The 27,755-nt window shown below is 37.5% G+C and overlaps 1 protein-coding gene across 16 annotated transcripts in view; it reads right to left on the bottom strand.

Moving 5' to 3' along the window:
* Positions 1-274: 274 nt before the first annotated feature.
* Positions 275-27,755, bottom strand: part of LOC139764512 (protein trapped in endoderm-1-like) — a 116,425-nt gene continuing 88,944 nt past the window's right edge. For 10 of the 16 annotated variants that reach the window (XM_071691147.1, XM_071691145.1, XM_071691149.1 and 7 more), the window contains 6 exons: positions 25,639-25,759; positions 24,401-24,547; positions 16,682-16,753; positions 13,243-13,427; positions 11,940-11,972; positions 275-11,650 (listed from right to left, as the gene is read on the bottom strand). In XM_071691147.1, the coding sequence (XP_071547248.1) occupies positions 10,942-11,650; positions 11,940-11,972; positions 13,243-13,427; positions 16,682-16,753; positions 24,401-24,547; positions 25,639-25,759 (1,267 nt within the window). In that variant the 3' untranslated portion in view covers positions 275-10,941. The remainder of the gene's footprint in view (positions 11,651-11,939; positions 11,973-13,242; positions 13,428-16,681; positions 16,754-24,400; positions 24,548-25,638; positions 25,760-27,755) is intronic. The other 6 variants (XM_071691157.1, XM_071691159.1, XM_071691158.1 and 3 more) reach the window with 3 other exon arrangements.

Raw genomic sequence — 27,755 nt, 5'->3', positions numbered from 1 at the left:
AATATTTACAAGTAATTTTCCTCTTTTTCAGGAATTTCATTTCATTTTATAAACTACCATCTAAGTAAAGAGAGTTCATGGGTAATTTATACACCAGAAATACCAGTTCATCATAGTACAGAATCAAGTAATGGGCTGTTACCTGCCTTTGCCACTTTTAACCAGTAAAGCTAAACCACAATAATTTTATCAATGATCAAGACCAAAATTCTGTTTTTAAAACAAAATAATGAAAATATTTCTGGTTTGAGTAATAATTAAAAAAAATGGCCACTCCATAGTATAGATGTGTACCACTCCCTTTGCATGATCAAGCAAAATTTAATGAAGACATTTTACAACTGAGTGGTTAAATAAATAACATTACTAACTGCTGTTATGTGTACAAATATTGTTCACTCAAAAACAGTATTGTATTTAGATACAATGCACTGAAGAAAGGACAGTATTTCCCTATGCAAGTAGTGCTCTTCCCCAACAACAGTATCATCTCCAATAATATCATCTAGTGTGGTAAAAACAAGGATAACATGACCCAGTAATGCACTGAGGCACACTTTTCAAAAATTGCAGGTAAGAAACTTTTTGTGAACTTGAAATAACTCAAATAACATCTGAGAAAATCAATAAATAAAGCATGTATATTACATTGCTGAAACTGGTAGGCAAAGTTTGTACAGTCACTGAATGATGATTTAACAAATATCTGCCATGTTACAAAAAAATTGAATTTTTTCTTTTTCAAACATACATATAGCTTTGAGAAAGTTAAAGAATGACTTCTGAAACTTCCATAATTACAATAAAAATCAATATAAAATAAACTACATCTTGTAAGAATGCTAGTTTGCTTCAGGTAACCAATCAGATGGAAAACATCACGATCTTCCAATGCACTTTGAGTAAGCAAAAGGTGGGTTAAAAACTTTTGTCTACATGCTAAGAATGCCACAATTTCCAGTACACAGGCCATTGTTAATGGTACTTGACTTCCCAAAGCCACTAAATACCCATAAATTAATCTCATGTCCAATACCATCTTACATGCTTTTTTTCCCTCCTCAATTAAAATCAAATTAAAAACCAAAGTATTTTACTTGAAAATACAGTACTTACTTATGCAGGTAATGTTCCAAGATAGAGACAAAACCACATAGTAATCGTTTTGACAGGTACATTAGAAATGCTAACATTTTGGAAGCACTTCTAAAAGATTTACTGTGGCATCTTTGCCTGTTTTCATGCTTTCTTATGACTAGTTTTGGTTTTTCTTAGGGGAATTTTATTGGGCAATGTCTTAGTAGGGACTGAATACTAAATAAAATATGAAGTGCAATTCAATGTTACTTGTGTGTACATATGCTCAATACACACACGCAATCTAAGGAGTTATAGGGAAATGCTAAAAGTTCAGTGGTGGGTAGCAAACTATAACACCAAGGAAGCCAAACAATACATAAGGGATAATGGCTCTGGTCCTACCCATTAAGAGATGACATGAATACAATTCTTCACTTTATATGAAGTGGATTTTGAGCAATTCTTTGAAAAAGAAAGCAACCTTTCAAGGACATGACACACCAAGAAACCAAAACAAGTCAAGCATGATTAGATAACATGTTTATGCAATTAGGGTAATGGAATATGCGTAATGAATATGTGAATGCAGTAATGACCAAAAAGTTCACAAACAGAAAACAGCAATGGAAGATTATTGAATGGGATCCCCATAATTATAAAACTTCCATATTCAAAAATATGGCAAACACACTACTATGCCACACCAGTGACTTGATCACACAATTGGTTGAATGGTTACTAAAAGATTTACCTCATAAGATAAAAGCTCTATACTAAGACTTTGTCCAGCTGAATATCAAACCAAATTCTTGTTTTGGTGTATTGATTTAAAATGAACTGATTTTCATTACTCTTTTTTCCTTAGTTAATCTTGTAAACAAAGCAAAAGAACTAATAACCACATCTAAGCATTTGTCACTGATATCCTAAGTTCAAATTCTTATATTATTTGTATAAATTATACAAAATGGAGAAGTCAGTTCTCAAATATGATCTCACACTAGGATGGATTACCTTGCTATGTGTAGAAACATTTACAGAAGGAAGATTACACAGCAAACCTTCTACACCAAGCCTGGACTGAATTCTTGGAAGAATGACAATTCTAAAAATTAGATCCTAATTAAAATACTTGTTTAATCTCACCTTGCTACGTCTATCATAAATGTATACAGCAGCTCAACTAACATCTCTATTTACAATGTCAGTCCTAAGCTAACACCACTAACAAGAAAATAACATTGGCTAAAAACATTTGCATCAAGGAAAACTTCTATATATATTATGTTACACAGTACACAGACAAATATAACGTGAGATTAATCCTGACTATTATTCCTGTACTTATGCATTCTCTTAGTATTAAATTCTCCAACTTCCTATATATACATATTTCTTTTCTTTCATACTATTCGCCATTTCCCGCGTCAGCGAGGTAGCGTTAAGAACAGAGGACTGGGCCTCTGAGGAAACATCCTCATCCAGCCCCCTTCTCTGTTCCTTCCTTTGGGAAAAAAAAAAAAAAAAGAGAGAGTGGGGAGGATTTCTAGCCCCCTGCTCCCTTCCCTTTTAGTCGCCTTCTACGACACGCAGGGAATACGTGGGAAGTATTCTTTCTCCCCTATCCCCAGGGAATATATATATATATATATATATATATATATATATATATATATATAATCTTCTTTCTTTCTTTTACACTAATTGCCATTTCCCGCGTTAGCGAGGTAGCGTTAAGAACATATATATATATATATATATATATATATATATATATATATATGAGCATACTCATCACATAAGCTGTTGGTGGACAGGGAAGCATCAGTAAATGTGCGTTTAAATTCTTAATATCTAATCCTTTTCATCCATATAAGCTGGACAAGATGAAAGATAAATTTGGCAACATGGACGTTTAGTCAAAAAGGCTTGCTGTTTCTATATATTTGTTTAAAAAAAGACTTTAGAGCACCATTTTCAATACTGCATTTCTTTCAAAAATGTAGATAACCAGAGGAGCAAGCCACTTTGGAAACAAAAAGTAGATTATTGACGACACCTTGAAAGGATGTGTGCGAATGTGGCTGCTATTTTTCTCACTTTACCTCGAGAGGTACAGTAAACTATACTACATTTGAAAAGGATATACTTCTAGTATGTGATGTGCTTGTAGCAACTAATTCTGAAAAGGCAGAGCAAAAAAAATTCGTCATACATGAAAATCTAGCCTAGCCAGATTTTTTTCTTTTCAGCATGGCAACAATCACTTCAGAAGTAACTTCAGACTAATGCCATTAAGAAATGTCAACAGATGAATTGCAACAAGTCTGCAAAACATCACTATAAAGGTGCCTCTTTAAAGATAATTATCCTTATTGGATACTCATTTCCAGTGAAAATGGACCTTGCCTGTTACTAATTCCCTCCTCTTTTTTTTAAAGACATGCAGAATAATGTGATAATACATTTCAAAAAATGACTGTGTAATGACTGGATGTGACAGGGTAATTCTTAAACATCCTTAATCATGGAAGGATTGAGTATGGCCTTAGAGGAATCAGAGTTTTCAGCATTTTAGGGATATATGATAGCAATCTCCTTGCATGCATATGTGAATAGGGAGTTGTGGTTTCAATGCATTATACATGACAACTCAAGAATGGGCATGAGCAGATGCAGCCTTTCTTGTCTTTTCTTGCCACTACCTTGCTAAAGTGGGGGAAAATTGGAGATGGAAGGATGAAGTGAAAAAGATTTCGAGTGATCAGGGCCTGAACACGCAGGATAGTGAAAGGCATGCATGGGATAGGGTGAATTGGAATGATGTGGTATACTGGGGAGCTGTGGTTTCGGCGCATTACACATGACAGCTAGAGACAGTGTCAACGAATGTGGCCTTTTTTGTCTTTTTCCTGGTGCTACTCCCTCACTGAAGTGGGGGTAGTGATGCTATTTCCTGTAGGGCAGGGTAGCATCAGGAATGGATGAAGGCAAGCAAGTAGGAATATGTACATATGTGTGGAAGTCGAGAACATTATCTCGGAAAGCAAAAATGGGTATGTTTGAAGGAATAGTGGTTCCAACAATGTTGTATGGTTGCGAGGCATGGACTATGGATACAGTTGTGCGCAGGAGGGTGGATGTGCTGGAAATGAGATGTTTGAGGACAATGTGTGGTGTGAGGTGGTTTGATCAAGTAAGTAATGTAAGGGTAAGAGAGATGTGTGGAAATAAAAAGAGCGTGGTTGAGAGAGCAGAGGAGGGTGTTTTGAAATGGTTTGGGCACATGGAGAGAATGAGTGAGGAAAGATTGACCAAGAGGATATATGTGTCAGAGGTGGAGGGAACGAGGAGAAGTGGGAGACCAAATTGGAGGTGGAAAGATGGAGTGAAAAAGATTTTGTGTGATCGGGGCCTGAACATGCAGGAGGGTGAAAGGAGGGCAAGGAATAGAGTGAATTGGATCGATGTGGTATACCGGGGTTGATGTGCTGTCAGTGGATTGAATCAGGGCATGTGAAGCGTCTGGGGTAAACCATGGAAAGTTGTGTGGGGCCTGGATGTGGAAAGGGAGCTGTGGTTTCGGGCATTATTGCGTGACAGCTGGAGACTGAGTGTGAACGAATGGGGCCTTTGTTGTCTTTTCCTAGTGCTACCTCGCACACATGAGGGGGGAGGGGGATGGTATTCCATGTGTGGCGAGGTGGCGATGGGAATGAATAGGGGCAGACAGTGTGAATTGTGTGCATGGGTATATATGTATGTCTGTGTGTGTGTATATATATGTGTACATTGGGATGTATAGGTATGTATATTTGCACGTGTGGGTGTGTGTGTGTGTGTACATTGTGTATGGGGGTGGGTTGGGCCACTTTCTTTCGTCTGTTTCCTTGCGCTACCTCGCAAACGCGGGAGACAGCGACAAAGCAAAATAAATAAATAAATATATATATATTTTTTTTTTTCATACTATTCGCCATTTCCAGCGATAGCGAGGTAGCGTTAAGAACAGAGGACTGGGCCTTTGAGGGAATATCCTCACCTGGCCCTCTTCTCTCTTCCTTCTTTTGGAAAAAAAAAAAAAAACAATATATATATATATATATATATATATATATATATATATATATATATATATATATATATTCAAACATGTAATTTGTGCAGGCTTTAGTCCCTTTTATTTTTTCTTAAATGTCTTTATTACTATATTATGAATGAATGTTGCTACATTATGAATCCCAAAAGTGACCAAAACTGTTAAAAACCTTAAATTCAAGAAAACCTGGAAAAGTTGCATCCTGGAATATCAAATTTCAAGTAAATGAATACGAATATATGGTAATGTATAAACAAAATGCATACACTTGTATTTCAAATAAATTATTAAAGAAAGGCTAGCATACTGGATTCAAAAGAGATCTGACTAAAATGCTGAATTCACACATTCCACAGTACTAAACTGAGTGTTCTATAGTAATTCATTTCGCTGATAAGCTACTTGGATAGAGGCAACTTTCCTATATTTTTAAATACAGAAATTCCAGTACTTCTGTAAACTGCTGGAGAATAAAATAGGACCTGTAGTCCTCCAATTCCAGGAGACCCATACATTGTGGTGAAAAAGTGAACTGTGGAGGGCACTGGACGAGTGGTTAACTCTGGTAATTAAAAGAAATGCTAATAAATTACTATATTAGCTAAGCTCCTTATGCCTCAAGCAAAGCTCTGATACTGTGATTTAATTACCCTTTTCCTGTAACATCAGTGGAATATAAAAGATGTTTTTGACGTAAAAAATATTCTGCTGTGTCATCAATGATTAATCAGCAATATATGAAAAGGATAAACATGTAAACCTTTTAACAAAAATAGTATGTGAAAGGTGACTATGCTGAAAACTGAAGTATTCAATATGTAAATGATATACAAAAAGAATTATGTAATTTTCAGTAAAAGTACATTCATGCCTTAAGAGGCATATGCATAACAAATTAACTTATTGGTGTGGGCTTGATGTGGACAAATTAATTTTTAAACCTAAAATCTAAATACATATTAATTACATAGTGACTGATAAGGGACATGTACTTACCAATACAACTGGGTTTCAGAGTCATTACTTGAAGTTCTTGCATCTTGGTAAAACTCTGTTATTGTTATCAAGCAATTGCTAAGCAACGTACGATGATGAAACTCTAACAAGTTGAATACCTTCGTAAAATATTTGTTTGAGCTGGAAATAATTAAAACAAAAGAAATAATCAAAACAAAAAGACAAGTAAAATTTATTTTACCTAATCTGTAAAATTTATGATTATTACTGATAACTGAATTCATATTTAGTTATTAATAATATGGTAATGGATATATATAAAAATGAATATATGCAAAATGCACACACACATCATTAAATCTTGCATACATGAAAGACTGAAGATAATAATTAAGACTAGTTGTATTCAGGCAGCAATTTCACTGCATCTACTTACAGTAAATAGCATATACATATGTGTACTGTACATATAATATCACTTGCACAAACACATTCTTATTTTGTAAGCTGTGAAGGTATCACGTCAGAATTAAGTAACATTTAACAATGGAAAGATTAAAGTCCTGAAAGGCATTCACAACTTCTCCTCCTTGAGATTTCAAACATTTACTGGATTCCATTAACCTGTCTGCCACCATGATCAATTCTGTAGTGTAAAATTTAAGATATATTCAATACATAATAATAACAGTACTTATAATGAAGCAATTAAATCATCAATAATATAATACTGTGACTCTTTTTCCATGGTCACCCTTTCAAGGGATTTCCTGGAGAGAACAGGCATCAGAGGTATGAAAAGACATATATATTTATTTTTTTCATTTTTTTATACATATTCACTATTTCCCTGCATGAGTGAGGTAGTATCGAGAATGGATGACTGAGCCTCAGAGGAAAAATTCTTGCATGGCTCCCATCTGTTACTTTTTTTGGAAAAGGAAAACAAGAGGAAAGGATTTCCAGCCCCCTGCTCACACTCCTTTCAGTCGCCTTCTATGACATGCAGGGAATACGTGGGAAGTATTCTTTCTCTCCTATCCCCAGGGATAATTGATAATAATCATCATCTCTGGGACAGAGAGAGAATACTAACTACATATCTCTTGTGCTGTAGAAGGCAACTAAAGGGTGCTGGAGTGGGCAATTGAAATCCTGATTGTTTTACAGCTGACAATCTCGTGTTTATAATGAACCTGCCTTTTATCAACATGGAAAGATGGTTGACAGGGTTAAGACAGTAGCTGTGCAGATGTTACTAATAGATATAGGTATTTTGTGATGAGTAATGAAACGAGCTTTTACAGTCTTCTTAAGACTATCACTGCTTCAAAATGACTTCAATATTTCTTATACTTAATGCTTTTATGGATATGTGTGCATTTCTTGCTCTATAAAGCCTGTTTCTCTGGGTATTTATTGCTTTTCATGTCATAATTCTCTAGTCTCTACAAAGAATCCTATGTCTATGTTATCTCTGTTGTACAATTTCTTCCCCTATGTCTTGAAATGACTGGGGATACATGACTTAAGTGTCTTAATGTGACTGGTGACACAAGTCTTGTGCTCATTTAGGCGTCAATCTGATGGCTACAGAAAAATGTTGCTGACTGTCAGCCAATGGATAGGATTCTAACTTTTAGCATGCTGTACTGACATCCACTGCCAAGATCATGTCCAATAACTTATGCCATATCAAATGTCTGATTCACCTGAGGAAATGCCTTGGTGTGGCTGTATCACTACTTGGCATATACACTAAGCTTTGGATGATTGTTTGACTGGTAGCTCCAAACTCAACTTATACATTTCTGATTATATGCAAGATTGAAGCTACTGAAAATCACCCAAGAGGATGTTGAAGAAGGCACAATATGTATGTTGTGCAATATCTTAAAGACAATGGCTAACTTATCCTGATAAGATCTACATGGAGGGTAGCATAGTATAAACATGAAAAATTTTAGGTTATGATATTTCAGTGGCACTCTTTATCCTAAAGGTACTTTCAAGGTGGCACCAACATCCAGTGACAATCACATCCACAGTCATACAACCTCCAAGCAGGCAGTTGCTACTCCTTGAAAGGAAAGTCTGTAGAGCAGCAATCTCTGACCACTTCTAACTTGATCCACAGACTCTGATGAATGATTGGAGGACCATGAGACATGGATAGTGACTGAAGGAGCTGTGGTTTGAGCCATATATCAGATAGTAGTGGTAGCAGCTAGTTAGGTCAGTAAACTGACCACACAGCCAGCACATCACCCATTTATAACCACAAACTATCATCTAGGTGTTTCCTCTAGCTCACAATCCCCTGCCTTTCAGTATGGTTTACTGAATAACTTCTGGTGAGGCACTTGAGCTGCTTTTGTCCCACCATGAGTTCTACATTATGAAAAAACTAATGTACTCAGTAATAAACAAAAATTAATATCTATCAATCTATATCTCTGATGCTCATTCTCCCCAGGAATTTCCATAAATGAGGTAGCCACAGAAAAAATTTTCATTTATCCTTGTCCTTACATGCCTACAATATCTGTCTTTGCCTGACACATATTCATCATAACCTTGATCTACCATCATTCATTAAACCCAAGCTTTAGTATTTGCACTAGAATAGGGTTTACCTACTTAATATGCAAATTTATGCAACTTCATGACTCCAAATAAAATCCTTTTTATAGAGTGAATACATGGCATGGGTAAAACACGCCCCAATCATAGCTATTTAAGGTGAGAGGGAAGAGTATGAGAAAAACAATGTGCAACCTAATCAATCACCTTGTCAAACTGTACCTATGGTGCAGCATGAAGTTTCTACCATGTATTGTTCTAAAGTTATCATGATAACAGGTGGTGATGACATAATGTCTCACATACACAAGGTGTTGTAGTGGGACATGAAAGTTGTCTTAAATGACATATACAGAGTACTGGTCATGTGAATATGTGAGAACAGATGAGCATTCCCTGCTGGTACCTCATATTTTCTTCCTCATCCATAACCACTGGGCCTCCTAACCCATACCATAATGCCAACTTATGTGAGAAATATTACACACAACTGCTTAAGTATCTATGAGTATTCTGAATGCTCAGTGGACAAGACAAATATGTGATTTCCAAGTGGCAACAGTGAACCTCCACATATACATTTCATATCAAATCAAATGGCCAAATAACCAAATATCTTATTCATATATTAAAAAAAATCACCAACCAATATTACTGTAATGTAGGTGCTTCAATTTGGCCATACTACAAAATATTTGTAAATTTCTACAGAAAATAGAGAACATCTAAACATCATTTTTGAAATAACAGGTACACACACCTGAATCGATAGTTAATAAAAAATAAGTGACTTAAAAGTAATGTAACCATACTGTATTCTGATAAACAGTACTTCCAATGCTTCTCTAAAAACACTAGAAGAATAAATGAGGACCTTTAGTCGCCCAGTTCCAGGAAACCTGTGTACTGTAGCAAGAAAATGAACAGCGGATGGCACTGGATAAGTGATGTTAACCCTGGTCTTGGAAAGAAAAGCTAATAAATGACCATGTTCGTTAAGTTCATTAAAGCTTAGGTAAAGCTCTAAGACTGTTATGGAGACCCTCTTGCCTTGGCCACCACTTTGAGGGAATATCGGAAGGGAACAGGCATCAGAGATAAAGACATAGAAAATAAATGTCAAGCTCAAATATCATAAGGAAATTATATGCATGGTATAACATCCTTATAATACAATGACTAACCAACTCTAATGGGATAGTGCATTCATCACCTTGAAAAAATGTCAACTGTTTGCTAAACAACATCACTCAAAGTTATATCATAACATGAAGACTAATCGATGTTCATTTCTGAACTGGGCTGCTTTATATAAAAATATATTCCAATTTCAGATGACATGAATCAGCAGTGTTCATTTACTTATATTCCAATTTCAGATGACATGAATCAGCAGTGTTCATTTACTTATATTCCAATTTCAGATGACATGAATCAGCAGTGTTCATTTACTTATCTTTATATTCATGTTCAATGGAACAATTAAAACAAAATATATTACTTTTAAGAGTTTCATGAAACCCTTGCTCAGTTTAGGAATTTGATTCGTGTTTTGCCTGATTTCCAAACACAAATAAACATGAGTAAATTCTATTCATTTATACTCTGCTTTTGAAATTAATCTAATATTTCTATTTAGCACTGATGCATGCCTCCAAAACAAATAATTATGCCTCAAGAAATGATGAAGGTAAAAACAGCATGCTAATCTTTACAATTCTAATAAAGCATTTTAACAGAAACAGGTAGATTGTGTCTAATATAAACATATCTTGGTGGATATATACACTAAGCTTACGGATAAACTTTGTATTAAACAGTCACTCAGTGACAACAACAAACTATCCTTAATTCCTTGAAATTTCAAGGAGGAGTCAACATATTTTCACTGAAAAAAAGATAAAAACAGTGCTACTTACTTATACAATTCTGAGATTCTAGTATCTAAAGTATATATATCAATGCTACATCTTGTAGGAAGTAAATTTATTGTACTTATTTGTCAAAGTCAGTCTCCACAAAGATTTATAACTAAAATCAGCTTAAGTCATCATCTTTATCTTGAAACATATCTATCAATGTACTTGAAAATAACACCAGTATACAAGCAGATAATATGACACCAGTCTAATACCTTCACCTTCTGATATTACAGATAAATATGAGATCCAACATTCCCAAACCATTACTAACATCTTTATTTGAAAGTCTGCAAAGTTGACTCAAACTTTGGATTCATCATCAGGGAGAGAACCCCCAGTTGAACCATTCTTTGTTATCCAGTGCTCTTTGTCTACCAAAGCCTGCTCTTCATCCACACCATCTTGGTCACTTCCTTCACTGTCACTACATCCCTCCTCATCTTCACTGATTTCAGCTTTCTTAATTTCCTTTTCAAGGAGGTCCTGCTGAACTATTTTCTGTTGGTCTGAAAACACACTATCATTTCCAGCTGAACTGCTGTGCCCCTCAGGTATTGCAGTGAGGCGACCCTGTGCATTATTACCCTGGGTGACAGCAGCAGTTTGTTCAACCTCAGCAGCAGAGGAGTCTCCTTGGTTTGCTGGTCGGGAAGATGTATAGTTTGGCTGTGGCCGAGATGAAATACTTGCTTTTTCCCAGAAGAACCTTCGACCATGATGCTGCTTGAAACGTGGGAAGACTCGAGCAAGGCAGTCAACATAAGCATCTCTGTACTGTTGATTCATAAGCACATATACAACCATGTTAAGACAATACTGAACCCAGTACAGTACGTGCAAAAGTAAGAAACGAACAGGAAACTCAACATTCCTATCAACTGCATGCACCATTGCCACTGGCACACTGCAGACCAGAACAAGTATGAAGATGATGAATATGGTCCGAGCAACACGCATATCCCGTCGATTGGTGGAGAGTCGCTGGCTAATAGTAGAAGACTGGTGGGTGCTGAAAGACATACAAATTTTGAAGTTACAACTTCTGATTTTAAGCAAATTCTGAAAACAATCTTAAATACAATAAAATTACATATCATAAATCAGGTAAAGCTTGAACATTAAGGAACAGGATATCCACAAATTTCAACATTAAAAGATTTTGATACAATGTGATTTTAGCTATAAATTTTTGAAAAAAAAAAAAAAAAGAAGCTGAGCCTGGTATTTCAGCATCTATTATGGCACTTAAATATTTGATGAATATAGGTCATGAGAAAACTAAACAATCTGGCACTCACCGTTTTCTATTCAACAACCTTGCTGCACGAAGGCTAAAGAAGCAAAAGCTATGATTAAATGCTAAAAAGGTTAAACAGCATTTCCAAAACCTGTCTACTCTCGCATGTCTCATAAGTTAAAAGGCATTTACATTTGTAAAATATTCAAACACTTTATGCTTATTGAATGCCAAAGATGAACAAAACTGCACACACCCACAATTATGTAATAAAGATATGATAATTTGTAATCAACATACCGTTTACAAAGGCAATAAAGTTATTGGATAAAAATGAAAATCTTTTGAATATATACAGGCACACTTAAAATGTAGATGTTTAAGTTGATGGAGTATGAATGAGGGCACCTTGAGGCTTTTATTGCAATTCATCTCTACCATTAAACAATTATGATTAATTTTCAACATTTAACTTAACATTTCAAGGGGTCAACTTGTTAAAGCACAACATACAAAAAGATGAAATTCATGTTATAAAATTTTATACAAAAGTAATCTGAGAAACACAGGAAAATAAGAATAAAACTGTCATCAAAGTAATAATCTACCTTTATATACAAACAAGATATCCATTGGTTCTTTCAACTATTTAATTATCTTTACAAATTAAAACAATTCTGTTCCAAAAGTGAGGCAACTTCAGTTATTCTGCCAAAATTCCACACAAAAACTGCTTTCCATGTGGATATCATATCACAAATGAAAACATGTATATTAGGCATTTATATACAGAAGGAAGATTAAAATAGCTATAAAACCAATGTAAAAGCTTTCCAATTTTGGTGTGCAAAATTAATTTTCAACACATGATTTGCAATAATGTGCAGTTCCAAGAATGAATTAATACTGGTTTCCCTCAATACTGGCAATATCCATGAAATGGTATTGAGTCTGTGAGGTTAAGAAGCTGTGATGATGCAAATGAGATGAACAAGAAGAGGAATGGAAAAAAGAAGTTTAGGACAGGAAGGTGAATGGAGCAGAAAGATAAAATAATGATACAATCATTTAAAATAAGATTTTGGCAGAAGAGGTATTTTGATAAAAATCTAAAATCTTGAAATGCAAGAAGCAGGAATATCAAATCCTTTGAAAAATTTGGATGAAAAGGGCCAATTAAAGGGCTTCAGCATACATGATAAGATAAAGAACATATAATACAAAGGCAAGCGTGATATCAGATAGCACAGCATAGCAAAGACATTAAACACAGCAAAACTAAGGAAAAATACATACAAATATATTTGTATGCGAGATGGTAAGTTAAGGAACGTTATCTTTTACATTAGAAAACAATTGCTTACAATCTAGACCGCAGACTACTTTCAGACATCCTCTTCTTAAGGCTTCGGAAGCTAGAGTTTGAACCTTTCCTCTGGTTGCCTGAATTAGAGGAAGTGGAGGCTGTGGAGCTTGGTGGGGGAGCAACTTTAGCTGTACCTCCTCCCCGGCTAGCAGCTCGTGCCACACGGGCAGAGCTGAGTTTTACCTACATATCAAACAAACAGTAAACACAAACAAAAATAGAATTGCATTCAATATAAAAATTGCAAACCAATAAGTTACCATCCACCGATAATTACATGTCCAACTTAAAAGGACAATACAATAAGTCATCATATATGAATATTATTTCAAATTACTATTTCAAGCATTATATATGGAAATCTTCAGTTACGATGAATAGTAATTCAACACTCTTGATTATATACATGTCACATAGTCATAATTCATTACACATTAACTCCTACAGAAATGATTTGCCAAATTCTCCAATTATCAGCAAAATCTATAAAAATACGAACATGAAAAATATTGGCATGTGTTCTTGAATATTTCAAAACTAGAAGTTGTAAATGTATGAGAGGTATTTGTATGACTTTTGCTATGGTAGTTGAAACCCAAAAACAATATAGAAAATACAGTGTTAAAAAGGGGGTGCTTCATTATCTATGAAGTACTACAGTATTATCTACAGCTTCCATCACTTTCTCTGAGATGAAGTTCCACTGCAGTATCATTACCTAAGCGGACAATAAATGAAGCTACAAAATTCACACAAGACATTAACTTAAGCAAAACAGTGTCACTACCAAATTACAAAATGAAAATACACAAGAGCAGAAAATGACAACACACATGCATGCAATCATGCAATACTCAGACTAAAAGTATATAAATTTAACTGCCATATTTGCCAAGGGGTTTAACTGATGAGTGATACTCAAATACTCTAAACTGGTTTAACAAATAATACTGTCTTGATGTTGTGACAGTCTCTGGCACCACAACCAAATTGTTAAGATGAAGTAGATATTCAAAAAATAATGTAATTTCAACTAAATACAAGTGCCTTCATCTATTCCCGGCACCATCCCACCAGAAAGAAAACAGCATCGCCATCCTATGTCAGCAAGATAGCCAATAAGGAAGATGAAAAAAGGCCACATCCGCTAACATTCAGTCTCTAGCCATCATGTGTAATGCACCAAAACCACAGCTCCATATCCAAATCCAGGCCCCATAGACCTTTTCATGGTTTACCCAAGATGCTACACATGCCCTGGTTCAGGCCATTGACAGCACATCAACCCCAGTATACCACATTGTTCCAATTCACTCTATTCCTTGCATGCCTCTCACCCTCCTGTATGCTCAGGCCCCGATCACTCAAAATCTTTTTCACTCCATCCTTCCACCTCCAATTTGGTCTCCCACTTCTTCCTCTTTGTCAATCTTTCCTCACTCATTCTCTCCATATGTCAAAAACATTTCACCACACCCTCTTCTGCTCTCTCAACCACACTCCTTTTTTTTCCACATGTTCTCTCTTCCCCTTTCATTACTTACTTGATCAAATCATCTCGCACCACATATTGTCCTCAAATGTTTCATTTCCAACACATCCACCCTCCTCCGTATCACCCTATCTACAACCCATGCCTCGCAACTATATAACATTGTTGGAACTACTACTCCATCAAACATACTCATTTTTTTTCTCCAAGATAACAGTCTCTCCCACACATTCTTCAACACTCCCAGAACCTTTGCCCCCTCCCCCACCCTGTGACTCACTTCCACTTCCATGGTTCCATTTGCTAAACCCACTTCCAGATATCTGAAACACTTCACTTCCTCCAATCTTTCTCCATTCAAACTTACATCCCAACCAACTTGTCCCTCAATGCTACTGAACCTAATAACCTTACTCTTATTCACATTTACTCTCAACTTTCTCCTTTCACACACTTTTCCAAACTCAGTCACCAACTTCTGCAGTTTCTCACTCGAATCAGCCACTAGAGCTGTACCATTGACAAACAACAACTGACACTTCCCAGGCCCTCTCATCCCTAACAGACTGCATACTCACCCCTCTTTCCAAAACTTGCACTTACCTTCCTAACCAACCCTCCCATGAACAAATTAAACCATCATGGGGACATCATATCCCTGCCACAGACTGACTTTCACTGGGAACCAATCACTCTCCTCTCTTTCTACTTGTACACATGCCTTACATCCTTGGTAAAAAAAAATTCACTGCTTCTAGCAACTTACCTCCTACATCATATACTCTTAGGACCTTCCACAAAGCATCACTATCATGTGCCTTCTCCAGATCCATATATGCTACATACAAATCCATCTGTTTTTCTAAGTATTTCTCACACACATTCTTCAAAGCAAACACCTGATCCACACATCCTCTACCACTTCTGAAACCACACTGCTCTTCCCCAATCTAATGCTCTGTACATGCCTTCACCCTCTCAATCAATACCCTCCCATACAATTTCTTAGGAATACTCAACAAACTTATGCCTCTGTAGTTTGAACACTCACCTTTATCCCCTTTGCCTTTAAACAATGGCAATATGCATGCACTTTTTTATACATATTTGCCACTTCCTGATTTGGTCAGACATCAAGAAAAGATGACTGAGCCTTAGAGGGAAAAATCCTAACTCTGCTGCTTCTTTTGAAAAAGTAGAACAGGAGGGGAGAATTTCCATTCCCCGCTCCCAAGCCTTTTATTTGCCTTCTAAGACACGCAAGGAATACATGGGAAGTATTCTCTCTCCTCTATCCAAGGGATATATAAATTTTCAAGACTGGGTAGGATGAGCAAATGCACCTGTATAAGCTGAGATCTACTCTTTCTCTTTTCTGATATTTATTATTTCCCTCAGTATCAGCAATTACTTATCCAATCAACCTTCAAACCTATGTTCATGTGCTCATGAGGATCTGTAGCATACATAAACATGATCAAAATGCAGGATAAGATTTTGACCAACAAGTACTCATTAAACTGTTAGTAAACATATTCATCTTAACTGCTACATATTTTTCAGCTTGAATACCAAACAAAATCTTCAAAGTGTAGAGTCTTATGGCAATCACCATCAAAGCATGCAAAGCTTGATCTGACAAAGGACATGATCCCATATATATTTCAGCTACTACAATCACATTCACTGCAATCTAGAAAACAAGTTAGGTAAACGATGAACATGCTCCCTTACAGCATACACAAATAAATGCATGCGATATTTTGAGGAGAGACACAGCAGTCATCTTTTCAGGAATGTTTCAACTACGCAATAATTCATCAAATATTTTTTCTGAAAATATCACACGAATTTGAAAACTTGATTTAGCAAGTGTACCTTCATTCAGAAACATTCCAGAAGATGACTTTAAATGACAGTGATTACTGTATTGCATTTTTATAACCTGTGTAGGCTGTGCAGGGGGCAGGAAATTTTTGCTGAACTTTCGTTGTCTCATAAATGCTCTTCTAATCACCTGAACAAGGAAAGATCTACATCAAGACACTAAATATTAAAAAAAATAAAGGATTATCAAAATTTCAGGAGCAGAGTTATCCCATTGAAAAAAATATATATAACTCAGCTAAAACAATACTTTAGACTCTGTCTAATAATGAGTATGACATCTTTTTCATGAATTATGACACAAAATGTTGCAAGACTTACCATTAAACCCAGCACTTTAAAGGGAACATTACTGACTATCAAGTATCAACTGTATAAAATACTAGTTGCACTTTATTGTTATAACTTTTTGAACTTATAGAGTACATCCTATCACCTGCACTTAATTAAACACATTGGTTTGTTCTAAAGCACTTCAGTAATAAATTTAAACTCCTTAAGAGAGAATACTCATAAAGACTATACTCTTGTGAACTTTTAGTTGCCTTCTACGACACGCAGGGAATACGTGGGAAGTATTCTTTCTCCCCTATCCCCAGGATGTAAGGCATGTGTACGTGTAGGAAGAGAGGAAAGTGATTGGTTCTCAGTGAATGTAGGTTTGCGGCAGGGGTGTGTGATGTCTCCATGGTTGTTTAATTTGTTTATGGATGGGGTTGTTAGGGAGGTGAATGCAAGAGTTTTGGAAAGAGGGGCAAGTATGAAGTCTGTTGGGGATGAGAGAGCTTGGGAAGTGAGTCAGTTGTTGTTCGCTGATGATACAGCGCTGGTGGCTGATTCATGTGAGAAACTGCAGAAGCTGGTGACTGAGTTTGGTAAAGTGTGTGAAAGAAGAAAGTTAGGAGTAAATGTGAATAAGAGCAAGGTTATTAAGTACAGTAGGGTTGAGGGTCAAGTCAATTGGGAGGTGAGTTTGAATGGAGAAAAACTGGAGGAAGTGAAGTGTTTTAGATATCTGGGAGTGGATCTGGCAGCGGATGGAACCATGGAAGCGGAAGTGGATCATAGGGTGGGGGAGGGGGCGAAAATTCTGGGAGCCTTGAAGAATGTGTGGAAGTTGAGAACATTATCTCGGAAAGCAAAAATGGGTATGTTTGAAGGAATAGTGGTTCCAACAATGTTGTATGGTTGCGAGGCGTGGGCTATGGATAGAGTTGTGCGCAGGAGGATGGATGTGCTGGAAATGAGATTTTTGAGGACAATGTGTGGTGTGAGGTGGTTTGATCAAGTGAGTAACGTAAGGGTAAGAGAGATGTGTGGAAATAAAAAGAGCGTGGTTGAGAGAGCCGAAGAGGGTGTTTTGAAATGGTTTGGGCACATGGAGAGAATGAGTGAGGAAAGATTGACCAAGAGAATATATGTGTCGGAGGTGGAGGGAACGAGGAGAGGAGGGAGACCAAATTGGAGGTGGAAAGATGGAGTGAAAAAGATTTTGTGTGATCGGGGCCTGAACATGCAGGAGGGTGAAAGGAGGGCAAGGAATAGAGTGAATTGGAGCGATGTGGTATACCGGGGTTGACGTGCTGTCAGTGGATTGAATCAAGGCATGTGAAGCGTCTGGGGTAAACCATGGAAAGCTGTGTAGGTATGTATATTTGAGTGTGTGGACGTATGTATATACATGTGTATGGGGGGGGGGGCATTTCTTTCGTCTGTTTCCTTGCGCTACCTCGCAAACGCGGGAGACAGCGACAAAGTGTAATAAATAAAATATATATATATATATATATATATATATATATATATATATATATATATATATATATATATATATATATATATATATATTATCCCTGGGGATAGGGGAGAAAGAATACTTCCCACGTATTCCCTGCGTGTTGTAGAAGGCCACTAAAAGGGAAGGGAGCGGTGGGCTGGAAATCTTCCCCTCTCATTTTTTTTAATTTTCCAAAAGAGGGAACAGAGAAGGGGGCCAGGTGAGGATATTCCCTCAAAGGCCCAGTCCTCTGTTCTTAACGCTACCTCGCTAATGTGGGAAATGGCGAACAGTATGAAAAAAAAAAATAAAAAAAAAAAAATAAAAAATATATATATATTTGTGTGGGGCCTGGATGTGGAGGGGGAGCTGTGGTTTTGGGCATTATTGCATGACAGCTAGAGACTGAGTGTGAACGAATGGGGCCTTTGTTTTCTTTTCCTAGCGCTACCTCGCACACATAAGGGGGGAGGGGGATGGTATTCCATGTGTGGCGAGGTGGCGATGGGAATGAATAAAGGCAGACGGTGTGAATTGTGTGCATGGGTATATATGTATGTGTCTGTGTGTGTATATATGTGTACATTGAGATGTATAGGTATGTATATTTGCGTGTGTGGACGTGTATGTATATACATGTGTATGGGGTGGGTTGGGCCATTTCTTTCATCTGTTTCCTTGCGCTACCTCGTAAACGCAGGAGACAGCGGCAAAGCAAAATAATAATAATAATAATAATAATAATAATAATAATAATAATAATAATAATATATATATATATATTATGCAATTATGCAATTGAGTGGGAGAAGTATAAAAGAAAGAGACAGGAGGTCAAGAGAAAGGTGCAAGAGGTGAAAAAAAGGGCAAATGAGAGTTGGGGTGAGAGACTATCATTAAATTTTAGGGAGAATAAAAAGATGTTCTGGAAGGAGGTAAATAGGGTGCGTAAGACAAGGGAGCAAATGGGAACTTCAGTGAAGGGCGTAAATGGGGAGGTGATAACAAGTAGTGGTGATGTGGGAAGGAGATGGAATGAGTATTTTGAAGGTTTGTTGAATGTGTCTGATGACAGAGTGGCAGATATAGGGTGTTTGGGTCGAGGTGGTGTGCAAAGTGAGAGGGTTAGGGAAAATGATTTGGTAAACAGAGAAGAGGTAGTAAAAGCTTTGCGGAAGATGAAAGCCGGCAAGGCAGCAGGTTTGGATGGTATTGCTGTGGAATTTATTAAAAAAGGGGGTGACTGTATTGTTGACTGGTTGGTAAGGTTATTTAATGTATGTATGACTCATGGTGAGGTGCCTGAGGATTGGCGGAATGCGTGCATAGTGCCATTGTACAAAGGCAAAGGGGATAAGAGTGAGTGCTCAAATTACAGAGGTATAAGTTTGTTGAGTATTCCTGGTAAATTATATGGGAGGGTATTGAATTGAGAGGGTGAAGGCATGTACAGAGCATCAGATTGGGGAAGAGCAGTGTGGTTTCAGAAGTGGTAGAGGATGTGTGGATCAGGTGTTTGCTTTGAAGAATGTATGTGAGAAATACTTAGAAAAGCAAATGGATTTGTATGTAGCATTTATGGATCTGGAGAAGGCATATGATAGAGTTGATAGAGATGCTCTGTGGAAAGTATTAAGAATATATGGTGTGGGAGGCAAGTTGTTAGAAGCAGTGAAAAGTTTTTATCGAGGATGTAAGGCATGTGTACGTGTAGGAAGAGAGGAAAGTGATTGGTTCTCAGTGAATGTAGGTTTGCGGCAGGGGTGTGTGATGTCTCCATGGTTGTTTAATTTGTTTATGGATGGGGTTGTTAGGGAGGTAAATGCAAGAGTCTTGGAAAGAGGGGCAAGTATGAAGTCTGTTGGGGATGAGAGAGCTTGGGAAGTGAGTCAGTTGTTGTTCGCTGATGATACAGCGCTGGTGGCGGATTCATGTGAGAAACTGCAGAAGCTGGTGACGGAGTTTGGTAAAGTGTGTGGAAGAAGAAAGTTAAGAGTAAATGTGAATAAGAGCAAGGTTATTAGGTACAGTAGGGTTGAGGGTCAAGTCAATTGGGAGGTGAGTTTGAATGGTGAAAAACTGGAGGAAGTGAAGTGTTTTTTTAGATATCTGGGAGTGGATCTGTCAGCGGATGGAACCATGGAAGCGGAAGTGGATCATAGGGTGGGGGAGGGGGCGAAAATTTTGAGAGCCTTGAAAAATGTGTGGAAGTCGAGAACATTATCCCGGAAAGCAAAAATGGGTATGTTTGAAGGAATAGTAGTTCCAACAATGTTGTATGGTTGCGAGGCGTGGGCTATGGATAGAGTTGTGCGCAGGAGGATGGATGTGCTGGAAATGAGATGTTTGAGGATAATGTGTGGTGTGAGGTGGTTTGATCGAGTAAGTAACGTAAGGGTAAGAGAGATGTGTGGAAATAAAAAGAGCGTGGTTGAGAGAGCAGAAGAGGGTGTTTTAAAATGGTTTGGGCACATGGAGAGAATGAGTGAGGAAAGATTGACCAAGAGGATATATGTGTCGGAGGTGGAGGGAACGAGGAGAAGAAGGAGACCAAATTGGAGGTGGAAAGATGGAGTGAAAAAGATTTTGTGTGATCGGGGCCTGAACATGCAGGAGGGTGAAAGGAGGGCAAGGAATAGAGTGAATTGGAGCGATGTGGTATACAGGGGTTGACGTGCTGTCAGTGGATTGAATCAAGGCATGTGAAGCGTCCGGGGTAAACCATGGAAAGCTGTGTAGGTATGTATATTTGTGTGTGTGGACGTGTGTATGTACATGTGTATGGGGGGGGTTGGGCCATTTCTTTCGTCTGTTTCCTTGCGCTACCTCGCAAACGCGGGAGACAGCGACAAAGTATAAAAAAAAAAAAAAAAAAAAATATTATTTTATATATTTCTTTTCTTTCTTTCAAACTATTTGCCATTTCCCGCATTAGCGAGGTAGCGTTAAGAACAGAGGAGTGGGCCTTTGAGGGAATACCCTCACCTGGCCCAATTCTCTGTTCCTTCTTTTGGAAAATTAAAAAAAAACGAGAGGGGAGGATATATATATATATATTTTTTTTTTTGCTTTGTCGCTGTCTCCCGCATTTGCGAGGTAGCGCAAGGAAACAGACGAAAGAAATGGCCCAACCCACCCTCATACACATGTATATACATACGTCCACACACGCAAATATACATACCTACACAGCTTTCCATGGTTTACCCCAGATGCTTCACATGCCCTGATTCAATCCACTGACAGCACGTCAACCCCAGTATACCACATTGATCCAATTCACTCTATTCCTTGCCCTCCTTTCACCCTCCTGCATGTTCAGGCCCCGATCACACAAAATCTTTTTCACTCCATCTTTCCACCTCCAATTTGGTCTCCTTCTTCTCCTCGTTCCCTCCACCTCCGACACATATATCCTCTTGGTCAATCTTTCCTCACTCATTCTCTCCATGTGCCCAAACCAATTCAAAACACCCTCTTCTGCTCTCTCAACCACGCTCTTTTTATTTCCACACATCTCTCTTACCCTTACGTTACTTACTCGATCAAACCACCTCACACAACACATTGTCCTCAAACATCTCATTTCCAGCACATCCATCCTCCTGCGCACAACTCTATCCATAGCCCACGCCTCGCAACCATACAACATTGTTGGAACCACTATTCCTTCAAACATACCCATTTTTGCTTTCCAAGATAATGTTCTCGACTTCCACACATTCTTCAAGGCTCCCAGAATTTTTGCCCCCTCCCCCATCCTATGATCCACTTCCGCTTCCATGGTTCCATCCGCTGCCAGATCCACTCCCAGATATCTAAAACACTTTACTTCCTCCAGTTTTTCTCCATTCAAACTCACCTCCCAATTGACTTGACCCTCAACCCTACTGTACCTAATAACCTTGCTCTTATTCACATTTACTCTTAACTTTCTTCTTTCACACACTTTACCAAACTCAGTCACCAGCTTCTGCAGTTTCTCACATGAATCAGCCACCAGCGCTGTATCATCAGCGAACAACAACTGACTCACTTCCCAAGCTCTCTCATCCACAACAGACTTCATACCTGCCCCTCTTTCCAAAACTCTTGCATTCACCTCCCTAACAACCCCATCCATAAACAAATTAAACAACCAGGGAGACATCACACACCCCTGCCGCAAACCTACATTCACTGAGAACCAATCACTTCTTTTTTTTTTTTTTTTTTGCTGCTGTCTCCCGCGTTTGCGAGGTAGCGCAAGGAAATAGACGAAAGAAATGGCCCAACCCACCCCCATACACATGTATATACATACGTCCACACTGCAAATATACATACCTACACAGCTTTCCATGGTTTACCCCAGATGCTTCACATGCCCTGATTCAATCCACTGACAGCACGTCAACCCCGGTATACCACATCGATCCAATTCACTCTATTCCTTGCCCTCCTTTCACCCTCCTGCATGTTCAGGCCCCGATCACACAAAATCTTTTTCACTCCATCTTTCCACCTCCAATTTGGTCTCCCACTTCTCCTCGTTCCCTCCACCTCCGACACATATATCCTCTTGGTCAATCTTTCCTCACTCATTCTCTCCATGTGCCCAAACCATTTCAAAACACCCTCTTCTGCTCTCTCAACCACGCTCTTTTTATTTCCACACATCTCTCTTACCCTTATGTTACTTACTCGATCAAACCACCTCACACCACACATTGTCCTCAAACATCTCATTTCCAGCACATCCATCCTCCTGCGCACAACTCTCTCCATAGCCCACGCCTCACAACCATACAACATTGTTGGAACCACTATTCCTTCAAACATACCCATTTTTGCTTTCCGAGATAATGTTCTCGACTTCCACACATTCTTCAAGGCTCCCAGGATTTTCGCCCCCTCCCCCACCCTATGATCCACTTCCGCTTCCATGGTTCCATCCACTGCCAGATCCACTCCCAGATATCTAAAACACTTTATATATATATATATATATATATATATATATATATATATATATATATATATACATATATATCTTTCTTTCTTTCTTTCATACTATTCGCCATTTCCCGCATTAGCAAGGTAGCATTAAGAACAGAGGACTGGGCCTTTGAGAGAATATCCTCACCTGGCCCCCTTCTCTGTTCCTTCTTTAAGAAATTTAAAAAAACGAGAGGGGAGGATTTGCATTTACTGCCTCATTTTCAAGAAGTACTACACAAGAGTCCTTCACCTAACTACATCAAAGCAACCATAAAAAAATGTAAAGAACCATTACAACCAACCACCATCAAAACCATTACCACTAAAAACTACCATCATATGAACTACATACGTCAACATCACTATTCCTGCTATTACTTTTATCACCACTCCAATTACCATCCTTATAACAACCTCTTTCATCACCACCAACACTACATGCCATCAGCCACTACTATCCTATCACAATAACCACTACCAGCACCTCTCTCTCATCCAAAATACCAAAATATACCATCATACTCTACCACCACTGTAATGCAACTACAGTCCTTTCATGATCTGTACCTCCAAAGGGAGTCAAACAGCTTGCCATATCCCTGTTTCATCAGAAGCTGAACATCCCTTCAAGTGACCAAGAAGAAATGCTCATGTCTGGTCACTTCAAAAAATTTCTGAGCCAACCCAAACACAAAATTCTTTATAGCAGGTACATCTCTGTCTGAAAAGAAATGAATTTTCCAACATTATGTGATAATTACTTAAAATGTTCACTGCTGTAAACCTCAGATTTAGAAAAACGAGCCCAATAACATTCTGAAATAACATTCATTCTTGTAATTTTGATGAATGAAAAATTCCCAGTGTGATGAAATGGCAATGGCCACTGACAATTCTCTGCCATTTACTGAAGCAGAACCCAAACCTTCTACACTTCTTCATTATCCTCTTCCTCACCTTGCATTTTCATATTTCTTATTTCCACTACAATATGTACCCACTCCCTGCCTTGACACTCACCATGACAAAGACAAAGATGTAGAGGACGAAGATCAGCAGGACGGGAATGACTGCCTCAACAAGGATGTAAGTCTGCCTGGCCTTACTATCAGTTGATGCCATATCACATTCCATTGTCCGCTCATTAAATGTATATTCCCCAAAGACCTGTTAAAAAATGGAACACTTAGCTCTGTATATAAGGGGGAGAGATAGAATGAACTCAGTACCACATTCATATATTAATTTCTATATTAATGTCATAATAGTACAAGGGGTAAAAAAAAAATGAATTTGGATGAAGGAGACAGAAGAAAAAAATGCATGGGATGTGAAACATCCAATATTCACCATTTAAACAGATACATAACAACCTACTTGCAATTTCCTATTTCTATAGTACAAGGAGACTTCTAAACACAACGGGCCCAATCCCTTTAACCTTGCATTTAGTTTTGTTATCAAATTCATTCAAAACACCCAAAACCCTTACTCTAAAGCAGTATTTTCTTCATATCCTCTCTAACAAACTACTAACCCATCTTGTTATAACCCCCAGTTATTCTGTCATTGGATTTCATGAAGAACTGTTTATTGCCAACACCACTCAACTTATTTAGAAACCTAAAAGCTGTAGTTTAAAACACATAATGTCAAGTATATCAAAAAAAATAATTCAAGTCAACAGCATTATTTGCAAAAATATTCACCATTTGCATTATACACCAAAAATCATGAAAAATATCATTTGCATTCAAAATTCATGTGTAGCACATACACATGCTGGGAACATACTACATATCAATCAATGTGCATGAAAGGTGTTAGAAAAATACAGTAAGGTACCCATGGTCTGAATTCCCATATCTTCTGAGGTCAGTCTGTCTTCAATAATGCAATACCTCTACTCCTGCCTCAAAAATGTCAAAATAATACGCAAGGCCAGTTTTTTAAGGAAATCCAAAGATCATTTACTATTTTCCATCTATACACTCCCTTAATGTAAAGATCACTGGTACATTATGATAAACACTCTAATATACAATCTAATTAATAATACATGACAGACTATCAAGCTATTTTTCAGTGTACATTATTTCATTAGGCATGTACGTACAATTGTCAGTTTCCTAAATTTTCTACTCAGTGTCTAGTGACTGAGTGTAGATAATGAAGAATGCACAGTAATGTACTATTTTCAGATACACTAACAAGGACTTCAGGGTTAAAACATCCAACTCAAAGAAATAAATGAATACCTCGAAAGCAGGAGGTAGCTTCAGACAGAAGGAGTAAATCCATATGCCAGCAATGTAGCAGCCAATAACAACAGGCTGGTTGATGCCTGAGTATAGTCTTGGCGTAGCCACTGCCAAAGCTCTGAAAAAATTAGGTTGTTTATGTTGACAGTCTCAATTAAATCAAAGACAAAACAATTCAGTCTGTGCTGTCTGAGTTTTGTAGCAGAAGATAGGATTTCAAAATATTGTCTTAAGCACTAATGCTTCCCTACGATGCTCTGCATCTCATCCCTATAGCTGTTTCAAAAAAGATATAAAAGAAGTGCTACTTTACAGATCAGTTCACTTATGGTTTTTAAGGTCCAGTAAAATACGAAAATAAGAATCATTTACCATTCTTAGAGTTATAAGAAAATTATTTTCTCAACAAATAATACTGACTTCATAAGGAACTTCACTGTCCAGTTTAAACATAGTAATATCCTCTGTGGTAGGCAAATAATGACCAAATTCCATATTATGAGGATTTACAATGTAATAAAAGTATGAAAATTAATGTGAGTGAACTACTCATACACCAACCACATTCATTCAATATCCTAAAAATGAAAAAAATAATAACAATGAAATGAAATAATACCTCCAGCAGCCAACCGCAGCAGATATTACCTTTTGTAGACTAGCATTACACAGAAAGACCACCTGTTGTACACCACATCAACTCTAACCTTTTTCAAAATTTTCACCTACCCCACAGCCCATTAAAAAACATGAGAAAACTGAGAGCAAGGTGGCCAACATTCATAAAGTAAAAAGCCTCCAAGCTCCAAAACTTGATTACAGGTGACTGCCCACAATCATCTCAAACTTCATCTGCATCACCAAACAAGCCAAAAAGATGCACATATCACAATGACAGAAAGCAATGTAACCCATGCTCTACCTCCAGGTTGCAGACCTTATAAGGCCAAGAAACACGTTAAGACAAAAACTACACTCTACCAACAGACATTACAGAACAAATCCAAACTAAAGAACATGATCATTAACAATCCCTGTAAGTCAGAGAGAGAGAGAGAGAGAGAGAGAGAGAGAGAGAGAGAGAGAGAGAGAGAGAGAGAGAGAGAGAGAGAGAGAGAAAATAATAAATAAAATCCACAAGACACTAGCCCCCATACATCAAGAACTTCTCTCAAACATCAAACAATCATAGTCAAGAAACTACTTAAAAAGTATTAAAAACCAATTTTTAATCATAATTACCCTTGAAGAAATTTCTATGAAAATGTCCTAGTGTTTCCTATTACATCCTAAAACAAGACAGCCATGAAAAAGCTACACAAATTCCACCCTGGAGCAACTATTCATCTACCCTTCAATCCCAGTTAAACTTCTAGCATATTTTAAACTTTAAACAACTCCCCTGGATCAGGCCTTGACATAAAATGTTACACAAATCACCTCGGTCCATTTACAATCCTAATGATTACATATCTTCAATCACTCCTGCTTACAAAAGTCCTAACATCGAAAAATTTGCAAACATAGCAGCCATCCTAAAACCCTTCGAATCACCCAAAATCAACTCCTCTTACTAACCTACATCACAGTTGCTGTTAGTATCCAAATTCCTTGAAACACTGATCTACAACAGAATCAACCAGGTTTCCCCACTCTCACCTTTAAAAGCATGGCTTTAGATCCCATCATGCCACAACCACACTGCACACATACATCTCATACAACATATTGTTGATGGATTCAAGCAACCACAAAACCCCTCCTCCCTGTACAATGTCAGTGGCAAAAGAAATCAACAATTCATTCAACACAGTTCCCTGGTGCATCCTCACACTTAAGATATTGGACATCCTCTACTTTACTGTAGAGGATGATGTCAAATAGTCAAAAAGTGGTTGGCCAATTTCATAACTAGCCAAGAAGCCCAAAGTTATTTACAAACATTTCACCTCCAAAATCCTCAGGTTCTACAATATAGTTCTCCAAAAAGCAATTTTTTTTCCAACCTTCTTAATCTCTTCTTTCATATCACCTCCCGCAAACCACAGTATGAATGTCTTCTCCAACACTAATAACCCCCACAATTACTTCACGGTACCCTAACACTGCCCAGG

Source organism: Panulirus ornatus, chromosome 50 (genome assembly GCF_036320965.1).
Source record: "Panulirus ornatus isolate Po-2019 chromosome 50, ASM3632096v1, whole genome shotgun sequence".
In the NCBI taxonomy this organism is placed as follows: domain Eukaryota; kingdom Metazoa; phylum Arthropoda; class Malacostraca; order Decapoda; family Palinuridae; genus Panulirus; species Panulirus ornatus.
The sequence above is the reverse complement of the archived record's forward strand: the minus strand, read 5'-3'. Positions and strand labels throughout refer to the sequence as shown.